Below are 24,617 nucleotides of genomic sequence, written 5' to 3' on the forward strand. Positions count from 1 at the left end.
GTCTCACTCTGTACACCAGGCTGGTCTCAACCCCATAGAGATCTGCCTGCCTCTGCTTCTTGAGTGCTGGGATTAAAGGTGTGCACCACCTTCTCCAACGTCAGTACACTGTTTACCACTGAGGCATCTCTTGAAACCCTAGTCCTTATTTTTTTCTCCCAGTACATCTTTCATTTTATCTCTAAAACTATTTTTAAAAATACTTCACTTTTACTTTTAAAAAATGATTTATTATATGTGTGAATGTTTTCCTGCATTTTTGTGTATGTCTGTCTCTAGTATTCTCAGAGACTAGAAGAGGGTGTCAGATTTCCTAGAGTTGGAGCTGCAGACCATTGCGAGATGCTAAGAGGAAGCTGGTAACGTATCCCAGGTCCTCTATGATAGCAGTGAGCACCCTGAACTGAGGAGCCATCTTCCCACCCCAACTTTTTAATTTTAATTTTTTGGTGGGACATGTACTCCTGGCTGACCTTGAATTTACAATATAGTAAAAAGATGACCATGGGGGCTGGAGAGATGGCTCAGAGGTTAAGAACACTGACTGCTCTTCCAGAGGTCCTGAGTTCAAGTCCCAGCAGCCACATGTTGGCTCACAACCATCTGTAGTGGGATCCGTTGTCCTCTTATGGTATGTCTGAAGACAGCTACAGTGTACTCACATACATGAAATAAATAAATAAACATTTAAAAAAAAAGATGACCATGGACTTGGGGGTCTCCCAATCTCTGCTTCCCATGTAAAATCCTAGCCATGTGCAATCACATTTGGTTTTATATGGTACTGGAGCTTAATATATACTAGGCAAGAACTCTCCCAAACAGCTAGCTCAAGACCTAGCTCCTCATCTCTAGAACTTTAGCTTGAGTCATTTTATGGTTTTGTACATGCCTGTGTACCTTGTTTAGCCTTTTTTTCTTTTTAAAACATTATTGAACATTATTATTATTATTATTATTATTATTATTATTGGTGTAAGTGTGTGTGTGTATGGGAGTAGCACACATGCACTACTACAATATGCATGTGGATGTCAGAAGGCAAGTTTGATTCTCTCCTATCTTTACTTGAGTTCTGGGAATCAAACTTAGGTCATCAGGCAAGTATCTACCTGCTGAGTCATCTCCCTTAGTCTATTCTGCATTTCTTTTTGTTTTCCTTCCCCTTCTAACTTTTTGAGCATATGGAATACACTTTGAATTACTTTCATGCCCTCCTCTGCTAATTTCACCATCTGTTCATTCTGGGCCAGGTCCAGCTGACTCTTTGCAGAGCGATTCATAAGTCTGTGTACAGCCCTGGTGAGGGACAGGCCTACGACACATGATGGAGGGCATCTGCTCAACAAAGCACTGAGGGCCATGTTCTGAGAGGGAGCCAAAGGCACCTTGTGAACAGCAGGTTGCCAGTGTGGCTGCTCCAAGGAGCAGGAACAGTGACAGTCCCTGACATCAAAACCAATGGTAGGGTTAGGTCGACGGCTCCGTTGGGAAACTGCCTGCCATGAAATATATAAGACTTGCATTTGGATACCAACACCTATTTTTCTTAAAAGCCAGCACTCAAGAAGCAGAAACAGGCAGATTTCTATGGGGTCAAGGCCAGTCTGGTTTATGTTGTGGGTTCCAGACCAGCCAAGCCTATAGAGAGACCTTGCCTCAAAAACAAAACAAAAACTGGGCATGGTTGTATAACCTTTAATCCCAGCGCTCTGGAGTCAGAGGATCTCTGAGATTGAGGCCAGTCTGGTGTACAGAGCGAGTTCCAGCCAGAGGTACACAGAGAAACCGTCCTGAAAACAACAATAAACATGACATCAGATGACAGCCCTAGTCTCCACATACATGCATGCACACAAACCACACACATAGTGGCAAAAGAAAACCAATGGCAAGTGGACTGTAACAGTACCTTTGCCAAGGAAAGAGATCCATCTGAGTGTAGTTTGAGCTGAAGGTAGCCATCACTTGGCAATTTCAAGCTCTTAGATTCTTCTCTTGACATTAATTTTTAATTTGTTTTTGTTTATTTGAGCCTGGGTCTATACTACAGTTCAGGCTAACATGGAACTCATTATGTCTCCTGAGATGGCCTCAGACCAATGGCAACCTTGCTGCCTCATCTTCTCTATTGCTAGGGTTGTAAACATGAGCCACCGCCCAGCTGATACGGGCTTTTAGCCTTGCTGGTTAATGGCACCTCATGGTTAGGTAGGGTCTTTTTAGTCACACAGATGGATTTTAAAACAGATTTCTTTTGCATTTCGACTAAAAATGTTGCAGGTATATCTGCTACAGACATGTCAGAATGGTATCATGCCTCCTTCTAGTTCTGCTGGCTTGGGAAGAAAGCAGCTGCACCCTGTCTGTGATTGAGCACCAGCCATCATCCCGTTTGTCTTAGTGGCATACTTAGAGCTGGGTCCATGAGTATGGGTGCAGCTTGTTCACACTGGCAGTTCCGTAGTTCAGGGGAGATCTGCAGAGCCCTTCTACTGCACAGTACCACCATGGGCTTATATTTCTACATAAGCTTCTATTTCCCGAAAGATTGCTTTCTAGTATACTTGATATTTCTTAAGCCTTTAATACACACACGTTCTTAGCTTGGCTAGTTGCAATGCATTTTGGCAATTTTTACTTCATGCTGTGCTTCATCACTGGTTCATTCTTCTCTTGTGTTGAAGACTTTGTCTCCACCTAGTGGTGGAGTTGACAGGTGATCATCCCATTCGTGAAACCACAAGTTAACTAGCTAGGGGAGGAGTCTGTGAAGCAGGCAAGGACCCGGTGTTTCCCTGAAGCCCTAAATGTTCCTGGTCCTTGCACATGACCTCCTGTGCCCCTTCCCGTTCTTCTACTACTGTCAGTGCCTCTTCTTAACAATAACCAGGCGGGCTCAGCACAGACAGGGACACAGGTTACTACAGCTGTTCACATATGTCATGTGTCATTTTCTAGCTTTTGCTCTATGTCATAACTCAGTATTTGAACATATTAACTGGGAGTTTCTGTTAATATTTGCTAATCATTCATTCAGTCCTTTGAAATACCATACGGAAGCAAAAATGAAACTCTGTAGTCATCCACTGTGGGCTTTTAGGTATATGTTCTTGCAGTTTTCAAATAATGTATAACATTCTGACAGATGTGACACAAACCAGTAAAATATGCTGAAGAGGAAGATCATGACTCCGTGACTCAGGAACAGTGTGCTTGCTTGACTTTTACACATATGGTTTCTTTTTAGTATATGTAATATCTTTTTAATTTTCTATTGGCTGTTACTAAATTCTTGTATATTGTCTCAGACCAGTTTCTGCTCCCATAGTTAAATATTTTTAGCTTGGTGACTCAGGAAACTGGTTTATTTTGGCTCATTATAAACTACAGGCAGTCAAGCAGGGGAGAGACAGAGGAGCTGACCTACCCTACAATGCCTTGCTTTCAGCAGCTAACTCATCTCTTAAGAGCTCTCTACTCCCACAGAAAGGGCGTGTTCTACAGTGTCTCCAGCAGGCAGCTGTATGCACGCTGTTTATGCAGCGGTGCCATTGAGTTCTGCTGCTGTGCTTTTAACATCTTCTCATAGCTATTTTTACACTTTTTTTCAATATTTTTATTTTGTGTGTGAGTGTAGGCAGATGTGCTTGCCTATCTATGTGTGTGCGTGTGGAGGTCAGAGGTCAACGTCAGAGGTCTTTTTTGAAGCAATGTCTCCTGCTACCTTGAAGTTTGCCATTTTGGCTAGATTTGCTGGTCCATCAGCTCCTAGGACCCAGCTGTCTCCACCTCCCAGCCTAGTGTTACAGGTGCATGGTGTCACACTGGCTTTTTACAGAGGTGCTAGAGTCTGAGTTCAGATCCTCATGCTTGTGTGGTCAGTTCCTCACCCAGTAAGCCACCCACTAGCTGCCCCCTTTATATAGCTCGACCAACTCACTGTTCTGATCCAGCACAGTCCTTATATTTATTTGTAAAGAGGGTCTTAATGCTTCTCCCAGGCTGGCTTTGAACCTCAGCCACCCAGTTGTTGAAGTTATCAGCATAAAGCACTAAGCCCAGCTAAATGTGAGGCTTTCGTGAGACTGATGCTTGAGGTTGGACCCAGGGCTTTGTGTGCATGAGGTAAGTCTCCACTGTGGAGCTGGTGAGTCTGTGCCCTAGACTTATTTAGACTTCCACTTTGCTCTGTTGCTATTGTTGCCATCTTGCAAATGCACTTGGGTTCTAAATAGTCAGCTATGAATTGGGAATGTCTCGGGTGGTTGGTTATGTGCTCCAGAAAGGAAAGCCGACTCTAGACCAGCTCCACGGCATGTGTCTGGGAGCCTAGCAGAGAGGTCTTGTTTCAGTGGCTTCAGTACTTGAACCAGGAGGACTTTATGAAAGACAAAATGGTGGTGGGCCCTCCTGGATGACGGGAACCTTTTCCATAGATCTGTGTTGCGCTCTGTGAGGAGAGTTTAAGGCTTATAGTTGAGTATAAAACAATGGAAGGGAAGGAGTTTACAGTTTGAAGAGAAACCAGGCCCATCATACAACTGGAACACTACCCTGGTGGTCTAGGTGTAGCATCTTATAGCCCATCCTGAGGAGCTCATACTACCTACTGTGCAGGAGGAATGCAAGTTACCCTAATGATGGTGATATCTGTCGTCAGATGCTCACATTCAGATCGTAGGGCCACAATGAAGAGTTAAAAGTGGAGGAGTTTGCCCCGTTTGGCAGGATTAACACTATATACCATGAATGCTCTAGCATTCAGAGGCTCTTTCAACACTACCACATTTGCTGGTTCAGAAATCTGCTGTCTTGCCTAGACACAAGAAGTCATACAAAGAAATTTAAGCCATGCCTCATTCACATCTAGGGTAAGTGTGACCTAAGGAATGAATGAGGTATGTGCAAATGGAATGCAGGTCTTAAAAGCCATTAGGATACTTTTGATCCTTCTGTAATTTAACTATTCAAGATTACATGTAATATGAATTTTCCTAATAATGCTGTCCTATTTATTTGTTTGTTTGTTTGTTTGTTTGTTTGTTTAGGACGGGATTTCTCTGTGTAGTCCTGACTATCCTGGAACTCATTTTGAAAATCAGGCAGGCCTCAAACTCAGATCCACTTGCCTCTGCCTCTTGGCTCTCCACATCTTGTTACTGAGTGTTGTAGAGATAATCTTGATCAAATTAAATAAATCTCTTCTTCTAAACTACTGAAGCTTCTTCTCAATCACAAATAGGTGTTAGTTTGATCACCTAGCTTTTTGATAGCTGACAAGGATAATCATTTATTTAGACATCCACTTTCAGTATCTCTTAGATGTCTTTTTGTCTGCACTCAGACCATTACAGTCCCCAGAACAATCTTTGCAGTATGTCTTCTCCACTGGTTTTCTGCCATTTCTGGTTAAGGCTCTCAGTAGCCCTGTCTCTGGGCCCTTAGAACAATGGCTACCATTCTAGGTCAGGGCTGGTGTCCTGGCCTGCTCCCTGGCCTCTAGGCCACTCTGGCTGTTCTTACAGTAGAAGACCATAAAAAAGAACACAGGGGCATGGTGGTACGTACTTGTTATCCCAGCACTCAGAAAACAGAAGCAGATGGATCTTGGAGAGTGCCGGTCCAGCCAGAGCTGCATAGTGAGAGCCTGTCTGTAAACTAAAAAAGGAAAAGAAGGAATGAAGGAACATAAGAAGTGCAACCCAGGGAAGCCAGGGCAGTCCTGGGTGCTGTGCCTAGACTCATGGCTGTTTCTTTCTGCTGTTTCAGTTGTTCGCCACCAGGTGTGCTCCTGGAGAAGGACTATGAGGTTTACCGGGATTACAGTGCTGACGGTCAGCTCCTTCACTACAGGTACAACTGCCTGATGTTGGCACACCTGTCTACTGATCTGAGTGTTCCTGGGTGGGCTGGAGCAAGAAGCAACAGGAGCCCCAGGAGAGGTTGAAAAGATCACCAGCACCTTGGGTGTGAGCACAAGACACTCAGCATTGCCTTAGCTCCACTGGGAATTCCATTTTGGAAGAATCATGTGGCTCCTCTCAGCTTCTGGAGGAAGGATGAGGTTTAAGGGATTCTTGATGTGTATTCTATCCCCGGGTGATACTGACCCCATACTTGAGAGCACTTACCAGGCCTGGTAAGGAGATCCAGGTGGTCATAGGGAATATACCAGGTTCCCTAACAAAATAGTAGCGGTCACCTATAATCTTCTTTCTTGGTGACTGGTTTGCAGTGGCAATTGTAGGGCATAAGGTAGAGTATTATGCCTGAGGCTGGCCAGGGGTCCTAAACGCAGACCACTAAGGAACACCATTGGTACTGGGGAAGAAATTGAAAGACATGAGAGGCCTTGAGAGTTTGCTCAGCCAATTGGATTTGTTTCCTAAATGGAGACAGGTGTGGAAGGAAGTCGGATCCTGCCCTGGTCCTAAGTAATTATGTAACTACAGGTGTATTCTGTCTCCCTGGGATTCATTTTCTCATCAGCAATATGGGTCTGGTAGAAACTCATCTACATAGTGACAAATCAAACCTCAGCTCTGGCCACAAGGCTGGAGATTTCCCATGACCCATAAAACCCTGTTGTAGGCTGAGGAAGTGCACGCTGTTCACACAGCAGACGTCCCCATCTAGCCTTCAGCTGGCAAATACTGTTACAACCCTGCCAGCCCTGGGGGCTCCTACCCCTTCAGCTCAGAGGCCTGGCTCGTTAGTAACATGCCCAGCACCATCTGCACGTAGATGCCTGCAGTGCTTTCAGGGAAGCAAGCACTCTTATAGCCACAGTCCCAGTGGGCTGAAGAGGCTCGCTAGGCTTTCCGCCCTTTCATCCCCATGTTAGCAGTTCAGCTACTCTCAGCCTGTGAAACACACCTGCCACACTAGCTGCCTTACACCAGCCTCTACAGAGACTTAAAGACCCTCCTTGAAGTCCTCCAGGTCTCTAACCTTATAGTCCTTTTTCCATGGCTGCTGTTCATGGAGCAGTTTCACCCCTGTTAGTCACTCCTGTTTACTGCTAGCAGTGATGCCACTGGGCAGCCCTTTTAGAATCTCACGGTCTCCAGTGGACCTGGCTAGCACAGAGCAAGCATCTGGATTTCTAAACCCGGAGGACCCTCTGACTCAGTTGCATTCCAATGGCCTGCCCAGGGCACCGCTTCCCTGACACAACCTATAAAGTGTCCTGGTCCTTCACAGGGGAGGGAGAAGGTCTGATCTCAGCTGATCTCCAAGCAGGCACCCCAGCCTCCCCCTCCTGCCCTCTTGTGGTACTGTTTTCCATTGTACAGACCAAAGGAATGATTCCACCCAAATGTACCTTGGGGAACTTGGGAGTTTGCTGCTCTTACTTATGGAGTCTAAGGCACCCAGAACATCTGCATCACTGCAGTCTTACACATATGGAGGATGACCTCAGAGAATCTACACCATTGAGCTCTCCAACCCCAATACACACATCCTGTATATTCTAACATCTCCCAAGATCCCTTGCATGGGGCGGGGGGTGGCAAACAAAAGAGAGTAATGAGACAGATAGACTGGAATTCCATAACCCTAACCCTAACCCTCCTCTTACCTTCCACTAGGGTGTTCATGGTCTGGTTACTGGCATGAGGCTCTGTCTCCCACAAAAGGAGTCCATTCCCATGTATCCACCTGTAACATGGGGTTCTACTTATTTCATTGCTGTGGCCAGGCCATGGTATCTCAACTTAAATTGTAACAGGATAACCATGAATGTCAGCCATGAAAAGCCATGCTACAGTACCATTGTGTCAGTTGCCCCTGTCACTGAGACCTTGGCACAGATATCAGTGACATTTGGAGAAGAGGTGGGTCACAAGAGGACACTGGTGCCTGCAAAAGCTAGAGCTAGAGGCTTGCTTCAATTGGGTTTCTGTGTCCTTGGGAGACCACTCTTAAGAAGGCTGGGAAAGGAGTCAGACCTCATCCAGAGATGCTCCCTGCTGAGATGCTGCAGCCTGCAAGCCTCCAGAGCAGATGTCTTCCTCAGCTCATGGTCACAAGCTGTCTCCAGATCTCCATAGCACAGATCAGCATATTAGCTGGAATGGCAAGAAATCCCAAAGTACTTGCAAAACAAATTATAAAGAAGTTCAGAGCTGACTAACTTCCAAGGCAGTGAGGCTGCCACAGCTCAAGAGAAAGCAAACGCTGTATTTTCTGATTCCCGGGTAACGGACACTTGCTCGCTTGCCGGTGTCACCACTGCCCTGCTGCACAGCACCTCAGTCCTGTGATGCTTGTCTTCCTGATCCTCATCCTGGGACCAGCTTTGGGTGTCTTGGGAAGAGGGGAAGTCACAGAGAAAAGGGAACATGGAGAGAGGAACAGCAGATCTAAAAGAGATCTCAAGGGGAAGCTTAGCAGCCTGTGGGGTGGGACGGGGCAGTGTGAAGGAGTGGCTTCCTGCAGGCACCCCGTGAGCTCTCAAGTACGGACCATGGAAAGAGAGCTCAGGAGGTTCAGCCTTTGGATAGGACAACCAGAAGTGTAGGGCTGGTGTAGGGCAGCAGGAACACTGGGGTCTGCAACGGAGCCTGCCAGGAGCGGGCTTATCCTCCTAGGGGCTGGAGGCAGAGCTCAGCCCTGCTGGAGAAAGCACAGATGCTCCCAGAGGCCGGAGTCAAGACAGCAGTGGGCCCCCTGGTGGATAAAGAGGGCCTAGACAGTGGTTGTTTTTAGACCCGTGTTTTCTTCCTAAGTATAAAGTTTGGTGCCCGGTTTTGCCCCAAAAATCGCAGCATGAGGTCTAGGAGGCCACTGGCTGCTGTGCTTGTAGCTGCTCACTGCCCTTCTTGGCCACACACTGTCATGCCCACTCAGGTGATCCTAAAGAAGCGCTTCCCGCCTAAGGGTTTTGTTTTGTTCTTTTGGGGGTTTTTTGTTTGTGTGTTTGTTTGTTTGTATGAGACTTGCAATTCTTCCTCTGAAATTGGTCCTGGAGGATATAGCCTGTCAGGCCCTGAGGAGAATGAGGCATTTAGGTCTGAACTGCTCTGCTCTTCTGCCTTCTGGTACCTTCAGAGGCCACAGCCCTGACAGGCCTTTTCACTTCCACGTCAAACCACCTTGGTTTCATGTTGTGTAGGGTCCTTCAGGCCAGGCCCCTGCACTCCACTCCAGTGCTGGAGCTAGGCAGGAGGTGAGGAGGAAGCGAGGGCACAGCTCATCTGCCACGGAGGTAGAGATTGAGGAGGTGCAGGTGGAGACTGAATACCATGGTGGAAGGAAGCCTGAGCAGGGGCTGTGCACTGCAGAGGTAGTGAGGAGGAACACGAATGCACATTATACAATCAAGGCGTATGCTCACAGCAGCCATCCACACTCATGGAGGCCCACGCCCTGCTGTGTCTGTTCCAGGGGCAGGAACCGTGCCATTCCATCCCTTACATGTCCAAGCCAGACTCAGCATCTCAGCATGTAGGAGATAGAAGTAGGAGGGTCAGGTGCTCAGTGTCATCTCAGCTACGTAGGGAAGACCCAGCTTGTCACCTCATGTGTTCTTTACCCACAGCTGGACCATCAGCACAGTGTTCATACAATACACTTCAGCACTGAAGACTGAACGTTTACCATGAATCTAATCCTCACTACAAATTGCCACAGGAAGAAGTTAACTTATCCTGGATATCAAGGAACAAAACATTCCAAGATGTGCCTAAAGAAATTAAGAAAAGCTGGGCATGGAGGCACACACCTTTAATCGAAGCTAAATAAATGTATAAATAAATGGCAGAGAGTTAAGCCAGTCAGAAACAGTAGGAGCTGAAGAAATAACTCACTGGTTAAGAAAACTTGCTCTTTTTCCAGAGAACCTGTTTCGATTCCCTGCACCAACGCGGAGGCTCACAACTGTCTAAAACTCCAGTTCCAGGGGTTCCAATTCCCACTTCTGGTTTCTTCAGGCTTAGATGTATATGTACACAAGCATACACACAGGCAAAATGCTCACAAACATAAAAAGGAGTTTGAAAGTTTCAGGCCTAGAAATGTGTGTCTGATGTTGAAGATCACAGTTGCTGTGTTTGTTGCTGCTGGGAATCATACAGAGAGATATATGCACGCCAGGTAAACGCTCACCACTGGGCTTCATCAGGCCTGCATTCTTCTTTATTTCTGATGACAGACTCACTAAGTAGACCTGGCCTGGAACTCTCTGTTTAGAGCAGGTAGGCTTCCAAGTGCTAGGATTAAAGGTGTGTGTGCTCCCACACCTAGCCTAATTATCTGGTTTAATTCATCCAGCCTTCAGCATTCTGTTATAGTGGCCTAAATGGATAAAAACACTCATGGTTTGTTTGTCTCTATGAGTGCTTTGCCTGTGTGTGTGTGTGTGTGTGTGTGTGTGTGTGTGTGTGTGTATTTGCCACTGTATGTATGGTTGGTGCCTGTAGAGCCCTGAAGAGGGCAGTGGATCCCCTGGAACTGGAGTTTCAGACAGTTGTGAACTGTCATGTGGATGTCAGGAACTGAACCCAAGTCCTTTGGCAATAATGTGGCCTCTGCTCTTACCCCCTGAGCCATCTTTCCAGCTCCAAAACCATGGTTTTTAAAGTAGAATAAGCTGGAGACTAGAGAAGTCGCTCAGCAGTTAGGAGCACTTCCAGAGGATATGGGTTCAAATCTCAGTACCTATATCCTGACTAACAAGGGTCTGTACCTCTAGTTCTAGGGAATCGGCTCCCCTCTTCTGACCCCTCACAGGTACTGCATGCACATGATGTCCAGATAAGCATGCAAACAAAACACTCACACACATTAGAAAGATTACGGTGAGTGTAGCAGCACACACCTCTAATCTCAGCATGTGAGGCAGAGGTAGGAATATCTCAAGTTTAAAGCCAAGTATAGCCACACAGCCTTTCTAAAATAAATAAATATAAGCAAACAACATGTTAAACAGAGAGCTAACAAACAGAAGACAGATGGGAAGACAATCTGAAGACAGAAAGCTGAGAAATAGAGACTTGTGTATGGTGCACAAGTCATAATTGGATTTCCCAAAGAGAAGAAGTGAACATATTTAAAATCCCAATAGCTAGTTTTCTAAAAACCATGGAAGATTAGCTGAATACAGAGCTGGTGGAAATCCTGGTCAGAGGGTCCTATTGAGGAGGTGTCTTTCATGGAACACTGCTCTGGGTTCAGCTTCTTCCTACCCTAAGCATAGCCATGAGATGGAGGGCACTTCTGACCGCAGGCCTGTGGACAGGACATGTGTGAGCATGTGTCTGGTGTTTCTGGGGCCAGTGCCACCCACTGTGTCAGTAAGCAAAAGACATCAGAAGATACCAGATATCCAGCAAGACCGCTCTGAAAAGGGACTAGGACTGAGGCAGAATGACATTTGTGAGTGTCCTTGACTTGATAAGGGTAGAAGTGGGGAGCTAAGGAAGCTCTCTGCCTGGTGCTAGAGTGAGTGAGAAACAGGTCAGAGATGAGAGAGCTCCGGGAAGAGCACAAGATCATTCAGAAAGGACCCGAACATGAGGAAGATGCTGGATGCTGGGGAGCTGGCCTAACTGTGCCAATAACTGAGTGTCCACTCTCCACACAGGACCTCTTCTCTGCGATGGAACTCTGGTAACAAGGAACGAATGCTCATCAAGGTTGCTGACCGTGAACCCAGCTTCCTCACTCCCCAGGGCAATGGCTATCCTACAGACAGCCAGCCAGGGGGCCATCACCGCAGACCATCTGGCAGCCAGCACTCACCTAACCTGCAGACCTTCGTCCCTGACACGGATGGCACTGTCTTCTTTCCAGAGAGGCGGCCCTCACCCTTCCTAAGGAGGGCTGAGCTCTCTGGAAACTGCTCACCACTGCTGATACAGCCCCGAAAGCCCTCCAGTGACTCACAGCCCTCCTCCCCACGCTATGGTTATGAACCCCCACTCTATGAGGAGCCTCCCGTGGAATACCAGGCCCCCATTTATGATGAGCCCCCCATGGATGTACAGTTTGAGGCCAACAGCCCCTACCAGACAGGCTCACCACAGAGGTCACCAGGCCGAAAACCCCATCCATTCCTGCAAACCACCAAACAAACCCCAACATCACCCTGCCAGCAGCTGATGCGCACCAAGCAAAAGTGCCCTGAGCGTTTTCTGAGTCTGGAATATAGTCCTGTGGGCAAGGAGTACGTGCGGCAGCTGGTGTATGTGGAGCAAGCAGGCTCCAGCCCCAAGCTTAGAGCTGGGCCCAGGCACAAGTATGCGCCCAACCCAGGTGGTGGCACCTACTCCCTGCAGCCCAGCCCCTGCCTACTCAGAGACCAGCGCCTGGGAGTCAGGTCAGGAGACTACAGCACCATGGAAGGGCCTGAGTCACGACCAAGCCAACCACCCACACCACTGCCCCAAGCCCAGGAAGATGCCATGTCCTGGTCCAGTCAGCAGGATACCATGTCTTCCACGGGCTACTCCCCGGGCACTCGTAAGAGAAAGAACAGAAAGCCCTCTCTGTGCCAGGTCCCTAGCACCTCGTCCACTGATGGTGCTGGGGACCTGCTAGGAGAGCAGCCTCTGACTGAAGAGCGTTCTCCATGCAGGTCCAGCCTTACCCCAGTAAAGGCTGAGGCCGACCTAGTACGAGGTACACCTGAGCCCTTCCTGGCACAGGCCCGGCTGGCCTGGGAGGCACAGCAAGCCCACTTCCACATGAAGCAGAGGGGCAGCTGGGACTCCCAGCAAGATGGCTCAGGGTATGAGAGTGACGGCGCTGTCCCACTGCCCATGCCTGGGCCTGTGGTGCGAGCATTCAGTGAGGATGAAGCGCTGGCGCAGCAGGACAGCAAGCACTGGAAGCGGAGCACCTTTGAAAAGCTTGGTTTCCCTCAGATTCTGCTGGAGAAAAGCATCTCTGTGCAGACCAACCTGGCCTCACCGGAGCCTTACCTCCATCCCTCACAGGTGAGGGCCCAGGGCAGGGAGGGTGGGATCTCTGGGCCCACCAGACACCAGACAAGAGTCTGAGGTCAGCACGGGCAGAATGGAGCCTCGTTATACCGGGTATCCATGGCATGAGTGTGACACTTGGAGGTTTTAGGACCCGAGTCTCAGACCCCATAGAGTTGTCAGCAAGGGTTCAACTGTAGGATGTCACACCAAGGCCTAAGTACATTTTCATGAGTCTGCCCTCCTGGTGACCTGGAGGTCCTAAGATCCTGGGTCATCCATGCTGGTTTGCTGCGCCTGCTCAGCAACCCCAGAGTTAGAACACAAGTCTCCTGGAGGTGGTGTAGCAGGCCTGTCTCTACCCCACTGGGGAAGGCATCTATGAATTCTGGGCAGCAGCTGTCTTGGGTCTCCACATGGCTTCAGAAACCCATAGGCTGTGGGGAAACAGAGTAATCAGGGACAAAGCTGTCCTTAAGAAAGAGGGAGCACTTGTTATGTAGGCAGAGGGAGGGGCCTGTAGGGTCAGTCCCCAGACAGGTGAGAAAAAGCCAGGTCCTCCAGCCCTGACCAGCACTGAGGTCACAGGGTCACGTAGATGTGGGAATGGGGTTGGTACCTATGCCTCTGAGAGATGGGATGCTAGCCTTCCTTATTGGTGGGAAGATGAGTTGGAATCCCTGTCTGTGCATGTAAGATGTGCTGTACCTCCTCACCCATAGTCAGGTTTCCTGAGAGCAAAGACCAACACTTTCTCTGTCCTTAGCTTCTTGGTCATGTGCTGGGCAGGCTGAGTCTCACCTGCCTGGCTCACTACTCTTAGGGCTGTAGTCCAACTGGGCCTCTTTGCCTGCTCAGCCCACCTTCTGATGGCTCAGTCCCATTTGTCCTTCCCAGTCTGAGGACCTTGGTGCCTGCGCCCAGTTTGAGAGCAGCCGGCAGAACCGCAACGCAGTGCCCAGCTCCAGCTGTGTCTTCCCCACGTTCACACTGCGTAAGCCCTCCTCAGAGACGGACATCGAGAACTGGGCCTCCAAGCACTTCAACAAGCACACCCAGGGTCTCTTCCGGCGAAAGGTGTCCATAGCCAACATGTTGGCCTGGAGCAGTGAGTCCATCAAGAAGCCCATGATTGTGACTAGTGATCGGCATGTGAAGAAGGAGGCCTGTGAGATCTTCAAGCTAATCCAGATGTACATGGGTGACAGGCGGGCCAAGGCAGACCCCCTGCACGTAGCCCTAGAGATAGCCACCAAAGGCTGGAGTGCACAGGGCTTACGGGATGAGCTGTATATCCAGTTATGCCGGCAAACCACAGAGAACTTCCGCCTAGAGAGCCTGGCCCGTGGCTGGGAGCTCATGGCCATCTGCCTGGCTTTCTTCCCACCAACCCCCAAGTTCCACTCCTACCTAGAGGGCTATATCTACCGGCATATGGACCCCGTTAACGACACCAAAGGTAAGGCCCAGCATGTGGGGCCCTCAGCACCCCAGCTTTGCTGCTGCTGAGGTAAGGGCTATGGGTAGGGCTCCTAGCCATGCTGGGTAACACTGGCCAGTTCCAAGAAGATCTACAATCCCCTGGAGAATCCCAAGCCCTAGTTTCTTCTGGCTTGTGAGCCTCAGAGAACCCTTCTTGAACTCTAAGAAGCACCCAGGCAGACGTGACAGAAATAAGACACATAACCTTGTACATCTACTCTGCTCCAAACCTACCATGGGGCAGGCATTGTCAAGCTCCTGTTCCCTTGCTACACTCAATTTTGTTATCCTGTGGTAAGCGAAGGTGACCAAAGAGGCTGTCTTCAGTGTAGGGTCTGGGCAGTGGCCTAAGCAAGGAAAAACATGGTGACCCGAGTATGACTAAGCTCCAGTCTGCAGGCCCAGCACACATATAAAAAGTTCAGCCAGCTAGTGGGCATTGTAAACTGAGCTGTTCTGTGAGGTTACCCACTTGCCTCTAGCTGCCTAGGACCAAGAACAAGACCCCCAGAGATATGTCATATTTCTATTAGTTGGGCATCTGGTCTGAGCCTAGGACTAGCTAGAGTGAGCTCAGACAGGGCATGGGTAGCTATGTACCATCTTCCACATCCACAGTTCTAAGTATCTGTGGAATACAGGCATAGAGCTTATGTTTTGACGTACCCACATATGCTCAAACACATATACTTGCAAACTAGATCGTACAGTAGTGTGCATTGTTCCTTGGGAGAAGAAGAGTCTCTCTTGGGCTATTTCTCTAGACACTGAGCAGGGCCTCTAGGCCTTGCCCCCAATGGGTATGAGGAAAGCAGCTTTCATAGTGCTGGGTCCTTATGAACACAGGAGGATATGGCAGAAGCTGCCTGAACAGGCTTCTGGGGGTGTGCCAAGCATAGCAGTATCTTAGCCACTTGTGAGTGAAATCTCAGAATCCATGTGATTTCTCCCCAGGCATGGGCACTGGCAGATGCAGAGCCTGGTACATATCTGTGTTCCCATTCCTGCACAGAGAACCAAAGTCAGGTTCCAAGCAGCTTGGGGTTACTATAGGCTTGAGGGGAGTCTTTGCCCCCCCAAGTTTTTGAACCCCAGTCTTTGGTTCTTTTATGCCTTTCTATGAATAGGTGGTCCTGGAAGCTGTGTTTTGTTGACCTTATAGACCATTTCTTTTCCCTCTTCTAAAGAGCCTTCAAGTGTACTTGAACTATAGGGTATGACAATATATATGCTCTGCCCAGCACAGCATGAGGCCCATGGAACATCTCAGGAGTGTCCTTGAGTGAGTGAGTTAGTAAGCAAATGGAGACTTAGAAGGTGATTAGAGGCCTAAAGGTCACCTAGCCAGGAAGGCTGTGACAACTGCTCCTGTAGGACCTCCTGTGACACTGCCCTTCACAGTGTCTGTGGGCTTTTCCCCAGTATATTATACACAGTGTTCTGGCTAATACAAAAGTTGGAAAAGGATTTAGCTTCAGGGCAGTAGCCTGACAGCACCCAAAAGTCTTGCCTCTGGACTCTGAATGGTAAGCAACCAGCTGGTGGCTTACATCCAGGCTGCAGGGCCTGGGCTGCTCTTACTGTCAAAACCATCTCCATCCTTGGGTTGCCTCATGTTTGCCTGTATGCAGCTTTGCTTGGCCTTGAGCCCCAAAGAGACCTCTCCATACAAGCTGATCATCCCCTCTTCAACAGGCATAAACAGCATTGTTCAAGAACATGGTTCCTACAGGCGGTACTCAACCATAATGCCAAAACCTCTGAGATAGGACTGCAGAAGTTTTGTCTGTTGGTTTGTTTTGTTTGTTTGTTTTGAGACAGCCCTGTGTAGCTGTGGCTGTCCTGTAATTTATCAAGTAGACCAGACTGGCCTTGAACTCAGAGATCCACTTGCCTCTGCCTCCTGAGATTAGTGCTGGGATTAAAGCTCCTAATCTCCCTCCTGGGATTAGAGCTGGGATTAAAGGCATGTCCCACCACCACCCAGTTGAGCGTTTTTTTTAAATGGCTCAACATAATTTATGTTAAGACGTACAGGGTTTTCTGTTGTTTGTTTGTTTGTTTGTTAAGTAACTGTTTGGCCCTTACTGTCTCCCTGTATGTGCACAAAAGCTACAAAAAAGAAGTGATATAAACAGATGGCAGCAATTTTGATGCTACCTGGTCTGTATGGAGAATTCCAGCCAGGGCTACATGTGGTATCTTGTCCCAAAACCCAGTGTGGTTCCGGGAAGGCAGAGTATGGCATGAGTCCTGCCTTACCCGTTCAAGAATTTGCAGCACCTGCTTTGCTGGCCTGGGCACAGCACTTAGAAAACAGATGGTGCCGCTGAGAGTTAGGGCAGCATGGAGCGTGGACGACCTCCCACCACTGGCTTGTTGTGGGTGTGCTGGGATCAAAGTCTGCTCTGTGTGAGGTACGTCTGTGATCACAAAGGTCCCAGAAACAGACCCACTTAGAGCAGGTCCGTTTTCCTCAGAGGTGGAGGGAGATTAACTCCAACCTCCACTTTGCACTACATGAAAATCAACTCAAAATAGGTTATAAACCAGGTGCCATGGCACATTCCTTTATCACAGCACAGGCAGAGGAAGATGGATCTCTAGGCCAGCCTGTTCTACAGAGGAAACTCTAAAGTAGCCAAGACTATATCCACAGACCCTATTTCAAGAATTGTTTTTAAGATCATAAATCAAAACATAAAGCCCCAAACTAGGGCTGGAGAGATGGCTCAGTGGTTAAGAGCTCTGACTGCTCTTCCAGAGGTCCTGAGTTCAACTCCCAGCAACAATCTGTAATAGGATCTGATGCCCTCCTCTGGGTGTGTCTGAAGACAGTCACAGTGTGCTCATATACATGAAATCAATAAATAATACTTAAAAAACAAAACCAAAAAAAAAAAAAAAAAAAAAAACTACTGCAAATTGTAAAAGTTACAGGAGAAAATTTTTGTCTTCTTGGGTTAGGAAGTAACTTTTATATAATACTAAAACGACTGCCTGTTGGAAAGTTGAATTATCAAAATTAAATATCCAACAAAGTATTTTTAGGATGAGGAGCTTAAGTGTTGCTCGTAGAGCGTATACATCTCTGGGCTTAATCCTCAGCATTTTGCCCCTAAAAGAGAAATGAAAAGTGATTCAAGTTGCAAAGTTCAAAGCCATGAGGACAAATCTAAGTGGTGACAGGTTAACATGCAGTCATTGGTGTGAACTCATCGGTGTGAACTCATTGGTGTGTGGACTCATCGGTGTGAACTCATTGGTGTGTGGACTCATTGGTGTGAACTCATTGGTGTGGACTTATCGGTGTGAACTCATTGGTGTGTGGACTCATTGGTGTGAACTCATTGGTGTGTGGACTCATTGGTGTGAACTCATTGGTGTGGACTCATCGGTGTGGACTCATCGGTGTGGACTCATCGGTGTGGACTCATTGGTGTGGACTCATCGGTGTGGACTCATTGGTGTGGACTCATTGGTGTGAACTCATTGGTGTGAACTCATTGGTGTGTGGACTCATTGGTGTGAACTCATCGGTGTGGACTCATCGGTGTGGACTCATCGGTGTGGACTCATCGGTGTGAACTCATCGGTGTGGACTCATTGGTGTGAACTCATTGGTGTGAACTCATTGGTGTGTGGACTCATCGGTGTGAACTCATCGGTGTGGACTCATCGGTGTGGACTCATCGGTGTGGACTCATCGGTGTGGACTCATCGGTGTGGACTCATCGGTGTGAACTCATTGGTGTGCACTCATTGGTGTGTGGACTCATTGGTGTGAACTCATCGGTGTGGACTCATCGGTGTGGACTCATCGGTGTGGACTCATCGGTGTGGACTCATCGGTGTGGACTCATTGGTGTGGACTCATTGGTGTGAACTCATTGGTGTGGACTCATTGGTGTGGACTCATGTTACTTTTTTTTCTGAGACAGGGTTTCTCTGTGTAGCCATGGCTGACCTGGAACTTGCTCTGCACACCAGGCTGGCCATGAATTCATAGTACCCACTTGCCTCTGCTTCTGCTGGGATTAAAAGTGTCCACCACCAAGAAAACAAACAAAAAAATATCTACCACCATTGCCTGTTGACCTCATAAGTACTTTAAAAGAGACACAAATTCATACCTTCAGAAGTATTCAGAGATATGCATGTGTACACATGGATTAATAGATGTGTATTTGCTTGTTCTGTCTGCTGAGAGGCCCTCAGAAGCGAGGATGCTTGAATAAGAAAAGCATACCTGAGACCCATTGTTTTTGTTTTGAACTATAATTTTCTGTTATAAAAACCCAGAGTGCTTTCAAGAAATAGCTGATTTCATTCTAGTGTGGGGAATATATTGACAAGTGGCTAGGTTGCTGACATATGTCCTCAGCACAGAGAAGGCTTGAGGCTGGACCTGTCACTCAGTGTCAGTCACAAATCTTGTTGTACAAACATGGGAAAGAGAGGTAACGGGAGCTGCTCAGGACTGTTAGTCAATTGAAAACTTCCCAAAGCAAAGTATAAGATAAATACCCTTAACACGTTTCTTCCTCATGACTGACTTCCAAAGTGTGCATTGACAGATGTAGGGGAGAAGCTACTTTCACAGTACAGAAATCTGACAGGCAAGACCTCAGCCAGGTGACAAGTCACTGTAGCACTAAGTGACTTTGTCACAGGTGGCAGTCCACACCAGACTGAAGCCTCCTGTCACCATCAGTCACCCAGTCAGTTGGCTTGTACTAACTAAGTGGGTCTGTGGACCAAACACCAGCTCAGAAGCGCAGACCCAAACTTCCTCTTGGCCAGAGATGTGTGAACCAACTGCACTGTATTTCCCTCTAACCAGTATATCCCCTGCCATCCCACCCACTTTAGGTCATATAGCACCAGAAAGGTCCCAGCATCTCACACTGACCTGTGTGTGCACATAGCCTCCAGAGACACATGGCCATCAGCTTGATGGGGACAGACCTCTAGCAGGCCCAGGGGCCTCCTTGCCACCAAGTGTACGAACCACATGGGCAGTGGTTTCTGGCTTATGTCCTGTGGTCCTCACGGTTCTGTTTGCTCCCCAGTGACACAGCACATAAAAGAGCTTCTGGAAAGAAACAGTAAGAAGAAGTCCAAACTGAGAAAGAAACCCAAGCCTTATGTTGAAGAGCCAGATGGTAGGGCCTCTGCAGCCTGGGCGCTGCCTCTGCATCGCTCTGCTCTTCAGCCATGGCCGCCTGGCCTTCTCTAACCGCTTCTGGGCTGGGGGAGGGACACTAACCTCAGGCTTGGGGCTTCCCAAGCAAGCAAAAACTGGAGGTCTGGGGTGCCAACATGACCTAGAGAAGTGGTGTGTGCTGTGCACCTCGTCTGCCGGTACCCAGGACAACCCACAGGGGAACAAGGACTAACCTGTGAAGGCCTGGAGTCACCCCAGGTGAGTGGATGGGCCTGACCATGGGGTGAGGCTCACAGGTGGAGGATCTGGTTGTCCTGTGGCAAGTGATTCCCTAGCCCTGTCCTCTAGCCCCTCTTGGGGCAGGGGATCCCACCCTGTTATCAGCAGGGAATCTTCCATTTTCCATGGTGGCCCCAGCAAAGCCTTCTGAAGCCCAGAGCTTCTCTGCCTTCTTCCACCAGCTTTCTTCTTGCTCTTTCCCTGAACCTATCTCAGGACCACTCTGCTCAGTTGAACACCAGGGAAGGCTGTGACCGCCCTGTCAGAGCTTAGTGTCCGCTCAGTGCTGCCACTCCCTCCAAAGGCCTCAAGGCAGCACTGACCTGCCTGCACCAACTTAGTACAGAGCTGCTTCCACTAGGCCACCGTCCACAGTATTGGAGCCCCTGCCCCCTGCCCACAGGAGCCCAGGGGCAGGACCAGGGAGCTTTCTGTAGATGAGATGTGTGTAGAACAAAACAGACTGAGCCAGCAGGAAGCTGCAGCATGGAGAGCCTCACAAGAAGGCCAGAATGACTTCCGTAGGGCTTGGAATTCGCCCTTGCTTGGTGCCTCCCAGGCTGCCCTAGCAAGCCCATGTTGAGACTGCCCATGGGGATAGTAGTAGAGTTACAAGACCCTGCTTGCCCAACTACTGGGGCATGGGAGCTGGATCCCAGCTATCTGAGTTTTGACAAACACGGTAGGAAACAAGCTCCTCTAGAACTTGGAGCAAAACTGGGTACATCAGGCAGGAAACTGAGGAGTAGGCTGGAGAGATGATGGCTCAGCAGTTAGGAGCACTGGCTGCTCTTCCAGAGGTCCTGAGTTCAATTCCCAGCAACCACATGGTGACTCACAACCGTCTGTGATGGGATCCGATGTTCTCTTCTGGTGTGTCTGAAGATATCAACAGTGGACTTACACATAAAATAAATAAATATTTTTAAAAGTAAAATAAAGGAAACTGAGGAGCATCCCTTCTCTGGACCATGCAGGGTGAGCAACAGTAGACATGAGGCTTGGGTGCACCTGCTGCAAATGTAGGAACCTGCAACACTGCTCCTCTAAGTCTAGTGTAAGCCACTCCTCTGTAAAACTGTTTACCTGCAGCCTGGTAGAGGTTCTGGCCAAGGTTCAGTAAGGATAGACTGGGGACCCAGAGCAGACCTCGTACAAGTAAGGGTCTCTATAGTTCGCCTGTGACCACTGCCTGGTCCACTTTGGACACTCAGCACAGAGTAGAAGTCACTGCAGCTACCTAGACTCTGGCTACAGGTAGCCCCAGCCTCAGTGCTGGCCTACCTGCTACCACCACAGCACCAGAGGTGTCTGCTTAACACTTAACTGGCTCCCAGACAGCCATTCCCAGGCATCTAGAAGAACAGTGTGATTTCAGTTCCTATCCTACTGAGAAACTGAAGCCCAGAGAAGTTTCCTTATACCCACCACCAGCTGAGGAGTGGTAGAAATGGTAAATGCTGAGCAGGCGTCAGATGAGGCAACCCTGATTGGGCAGAACAGGAGGCAGCAGGCCTAAGAGCGGGGAAGAACTTAAGTACTATCCATTCTTAAACAAGGGAGCCCTACAGCTTTCCTGAAGGGTAGGGTACCCTAAGTAGAAAGCTGAAATACTGTCTCCAGCTAGCTGAGGACAAAAACCAGGGTCTGTGGATCACTTGGGACCTGGGACAGATTGTCCAAGACTTAAACATCTGAAAATCTATAGTTATTTGGTTAGAAATGAACCCCTTTTACAGATGTGAATAGACTCTTATGATAAAGTGTTCTAATAGGATAAAGTAAGCTTATGGGATATGGATACACGCACGAATGCACACACACACACACACACACACACACATGCTCGCGAATATCCAACGACCTTCCCAAGTCCTCAGATGTCCACAAAAACCTTAGAGGCCTCATTGACCCCAAGAGATAGCAAGCTAGCAGTCACAGGAAAAGGAACTTCCAGAGGAGGGGTGTCTGTTTTCCAGAGAGTGGCAGTCTGTCCATGACATTTCTTGGCATGTTCTGTCGCCTACCTCCCTCCCTATTTGCCAGGACCAAGTGGGCGACACTTGACATCATCTTCCATTTGTGCCAAGCCTAAGTGTCACTGGAGTGTGTCAACACTGCAGTTTCACCGGCTTTGATGCGGGGCTGGGTCAAGAAAGCCCCTCCTTTGAGAGGAAGGCCTTCACCCTGTCATTCTCTTAGCCTCTGCTTAGAATGCTGGCACAAAACACTGACGTCTTCTAGATGCTGTCTTCCACTAAGAGCCTTGTTCACCCTCTCCCTGACACTCTTGCCCCAACCTCACCCCTCCCTAAGGAAGCCAGGGCTGCTGGAGAACTGTGTTTGCCCCAGTACTGGCCAAAAGCACTAGACACTTCATCCAGAAGCCTCTTCCCCTGGGACCAGGGAAGACCAAAGGTCTTGCTAGGGTCACCTAAGGAGGAAAGGAAGTAGAAATGAAGGCCTGGGTGTGTCCTTTCTTGCCTATGACTCCTTACCGGAAGTGCTTTGTTTCCAACCTGTTTTCCCTGGTGTCTGTACGAAGGCTGGTAGGGGAATTTCTCCTATCAGTTCTTAGAGGTGTGGGAAGTTCCTCTTGGTCTTTGCACCATAGGACTGTGCCTGGAAAAGAGCATGGGCTACAGTCTAGTCCATGGGGTGGGTGAAAGGCTGGACACATCCCAGAGCCCCTGTATTCCACATGTCCACACCAGGCTGACTGCCACCCTTTCTCTTCTAGGGGTGGCAATAAGCACCTATGCGAAGTACTGTTACCACAAACTGCAGAAGGCAGCCCTGACTGGGGCCAAGAAGGTACAAATGCTTCTGGGAGAAGCGGGGTAGGGCAAATGACTCTCCTCCAGTCCATACAGAAGCCTGATGCTGATGGTGACGGCTAACTGAGGTGCCCAGCCTGTTAGTGTCTAACTGGGAAGGCTCAGGAGACCCTGTGCTCCCCCAAAGGTCTCTCCCTTCCAAGTGCCTATGGCCATGCCTGAGCCTCCAGTAGAGTACAAATGGGTACTAGACAGAACATCAGGGAGCCTACCAAGTAAGGTAGTCCATCCACCTGGCCGTGCCCTGCCCCCCCAAGAACTCCAACTGGCATGGTGAGATGCAGCAGGCACTGCCATATGCAAGGTTGTGGTGGGGACCCTCACCCTCCACCGTTCTGCGTATCCATGCTTTAGGTGCTGCAGATGGTCTGGTGGGAAACCCCCTTAGTAACTTGGGTCTGGGTTGTCCCTGGTTCTGACTGGGCCAAGAACCAGAATTAGGGAAAAGAGATAAAAGGAGGCCGGACTACAACAGGACCTGAGTGCTGGGCTGTTTTCACAGGGCCTGAAGAAGCCTAATGTGGAGGAGATCCGGCATGCCAAGAATGCAGTGTTCAGCCCATCCATGTTCGGCAGTGCACTGCAGGAGGTGATGAGCATGCAGAAAGAGCGCTATCCTGACAGGCAGCTGCCCTGGGTGCAGACGCGGCTCTCTGAGGAGGTCCTGGCACTCAACGGTGACCAGACGGAGGGTATCTTCAGGTGCCTTGCCAACTCCAGATTGTGGGTGGGGCAAGGGTGCACAGTTATGTTTATATCTCTGATATTAGGGACATTAAGCCTAGGAGCAGTCAGCCAAAAGAGAACAAGCAATGACCCGTCCATAGGAAGCAAGTTGGTAGTGTAACCACCCCACCCCTCAACTAGCTTATGGCCAATAAAGACAGTCAGTGGGTCCAGAGTTTGGATATCAGCGCTGACAAGAGCCTCAGAGATGGCATGCAGCTGGCTAGGCAATTCAGCAGTCCCAGTTCATCATCCTGTATGAACAGGAATGGGACATACCCAGCCCTTGGGATGGCACTTGCCTATGCATTGTCAACCATTGTAATGACTTGCCTGTCAGGACCAGGGAGGTCCAAACCTCCAAGATAAGAAGGCAAGCAAGTTTGGGTCTTAGTGGGCCTGCAGAGGTAAACAACTGCACGGAGAAGCCAAGAGAGTCCCTCACCCCTGACCCAAGTGCATGGGCAGCATCCTCCAAAAAGAGCAACAAAGCTTTGGGCCACCCCACCCTGTCTGAGACACTCAGGTTGGGAGTCCTGAGGCTTTCTGCTGTTCCCAACTCTAGCTCTAGAACAAAGTGAGCTCCTCTAGTCTGAGGTGTGCCCTGTGTTCTCTAGGGTCCCTGGTGACATCGATGAGGTGAATGCCCTGAAGTTGCAGGTGGATCAGTGGAAGGTGCCTACAGGCCTGGAGGACCCCCATGTCCCTGGTGAGCCCCACACATACTCAGTAGTTTTGAGGAGTTGGCTTGCATGCAGATAACTATGCAGACCCAGGCTCCTGTTCACCATCACCCTGTAGCCTTGTCCCTCTGTCCTTCTGTGGCTACGTCTTGCCATCCTTCACCTACACTGATATGTTAGTGTTGTTGATACACCCAGGGTCCTGCCCTTCAAGCAGCGTGGCCCACAGCTCTTAGGGCATTCTCAGCCACCACCTTCAGCAGCTTCACAACCCTTGTGAGAATTTTTATTTTGTAGTCATCGTGGGCACACACACACACATACACACACACCTGTACTGCCAAGAATGATCCCAGGTCCTCCAGCAGCTGGTGTCTCTGGGATCTGAGCTCAGTCTGTACAGCTTTAGCCAGAGGGACACTTTCCAGCCTGTTCCATATCTTCCCTCTTCCCATACACCCTATTTCTCTGATGTGACCTCTAGTGGATGCTTGGCTTAGGGGCCCCCAAGCCA

At 49.0% G+C, this 24,617-nt stretch overlaps 1 protein-coding gene across 2 annotated transcripts in view; it reads left to right on the plus strand.

The window, feature by feature from the left end:
- The window catches only part of ARHGAP39 (Rho GTPase activating protein 39), an 88,239-nt gene that overhangs the window by 62,613 nt on the left and 1,009 nt on the right, over positions 1-24,617 (plus strand). For both annotated transcript variants that reach the window (XM_080939828.1, XM_080939829.1), the window contains exons 4-10: positions 5,773-5,856; positions 11,591-12,944; positions 13,827-14,388; positions 19,484-19,576; positions 22,598-22,671; positions 23,197-23,396; positions 24,038-24,129. In XM_080939828.1, coding sequence (XP_080795954.1) covers positions 5,773-5,856; positions 11,591-12,944; positions 13,827-14,388; positions 19,484-19,576; positions 22,598-22,671; positions 23,197-23,396; positions 24,038-24,129 — 2,459 coding nt within the window. The remainder of the gene's footprint in view (positions 1-5,772; positions 5,857-11,590; positions 12,945-13,826; positions 14,389-19,483; positions 19,577-22,597; positions 22,672-23,196; positions 23,397-24,037; positions 24,130-24,617) is intronic.

Source organism: Micromys minutus (genome assembly GCF_963924665.1).
Source record: "Micromys minutus genome assembly, chromosome: 27".
Taxonomy (NCBI): Eukaryota; Metazoa; Chordata; class Mammalia; order Rodentia; family Muridae; genus Micromys; species Micromys minutus.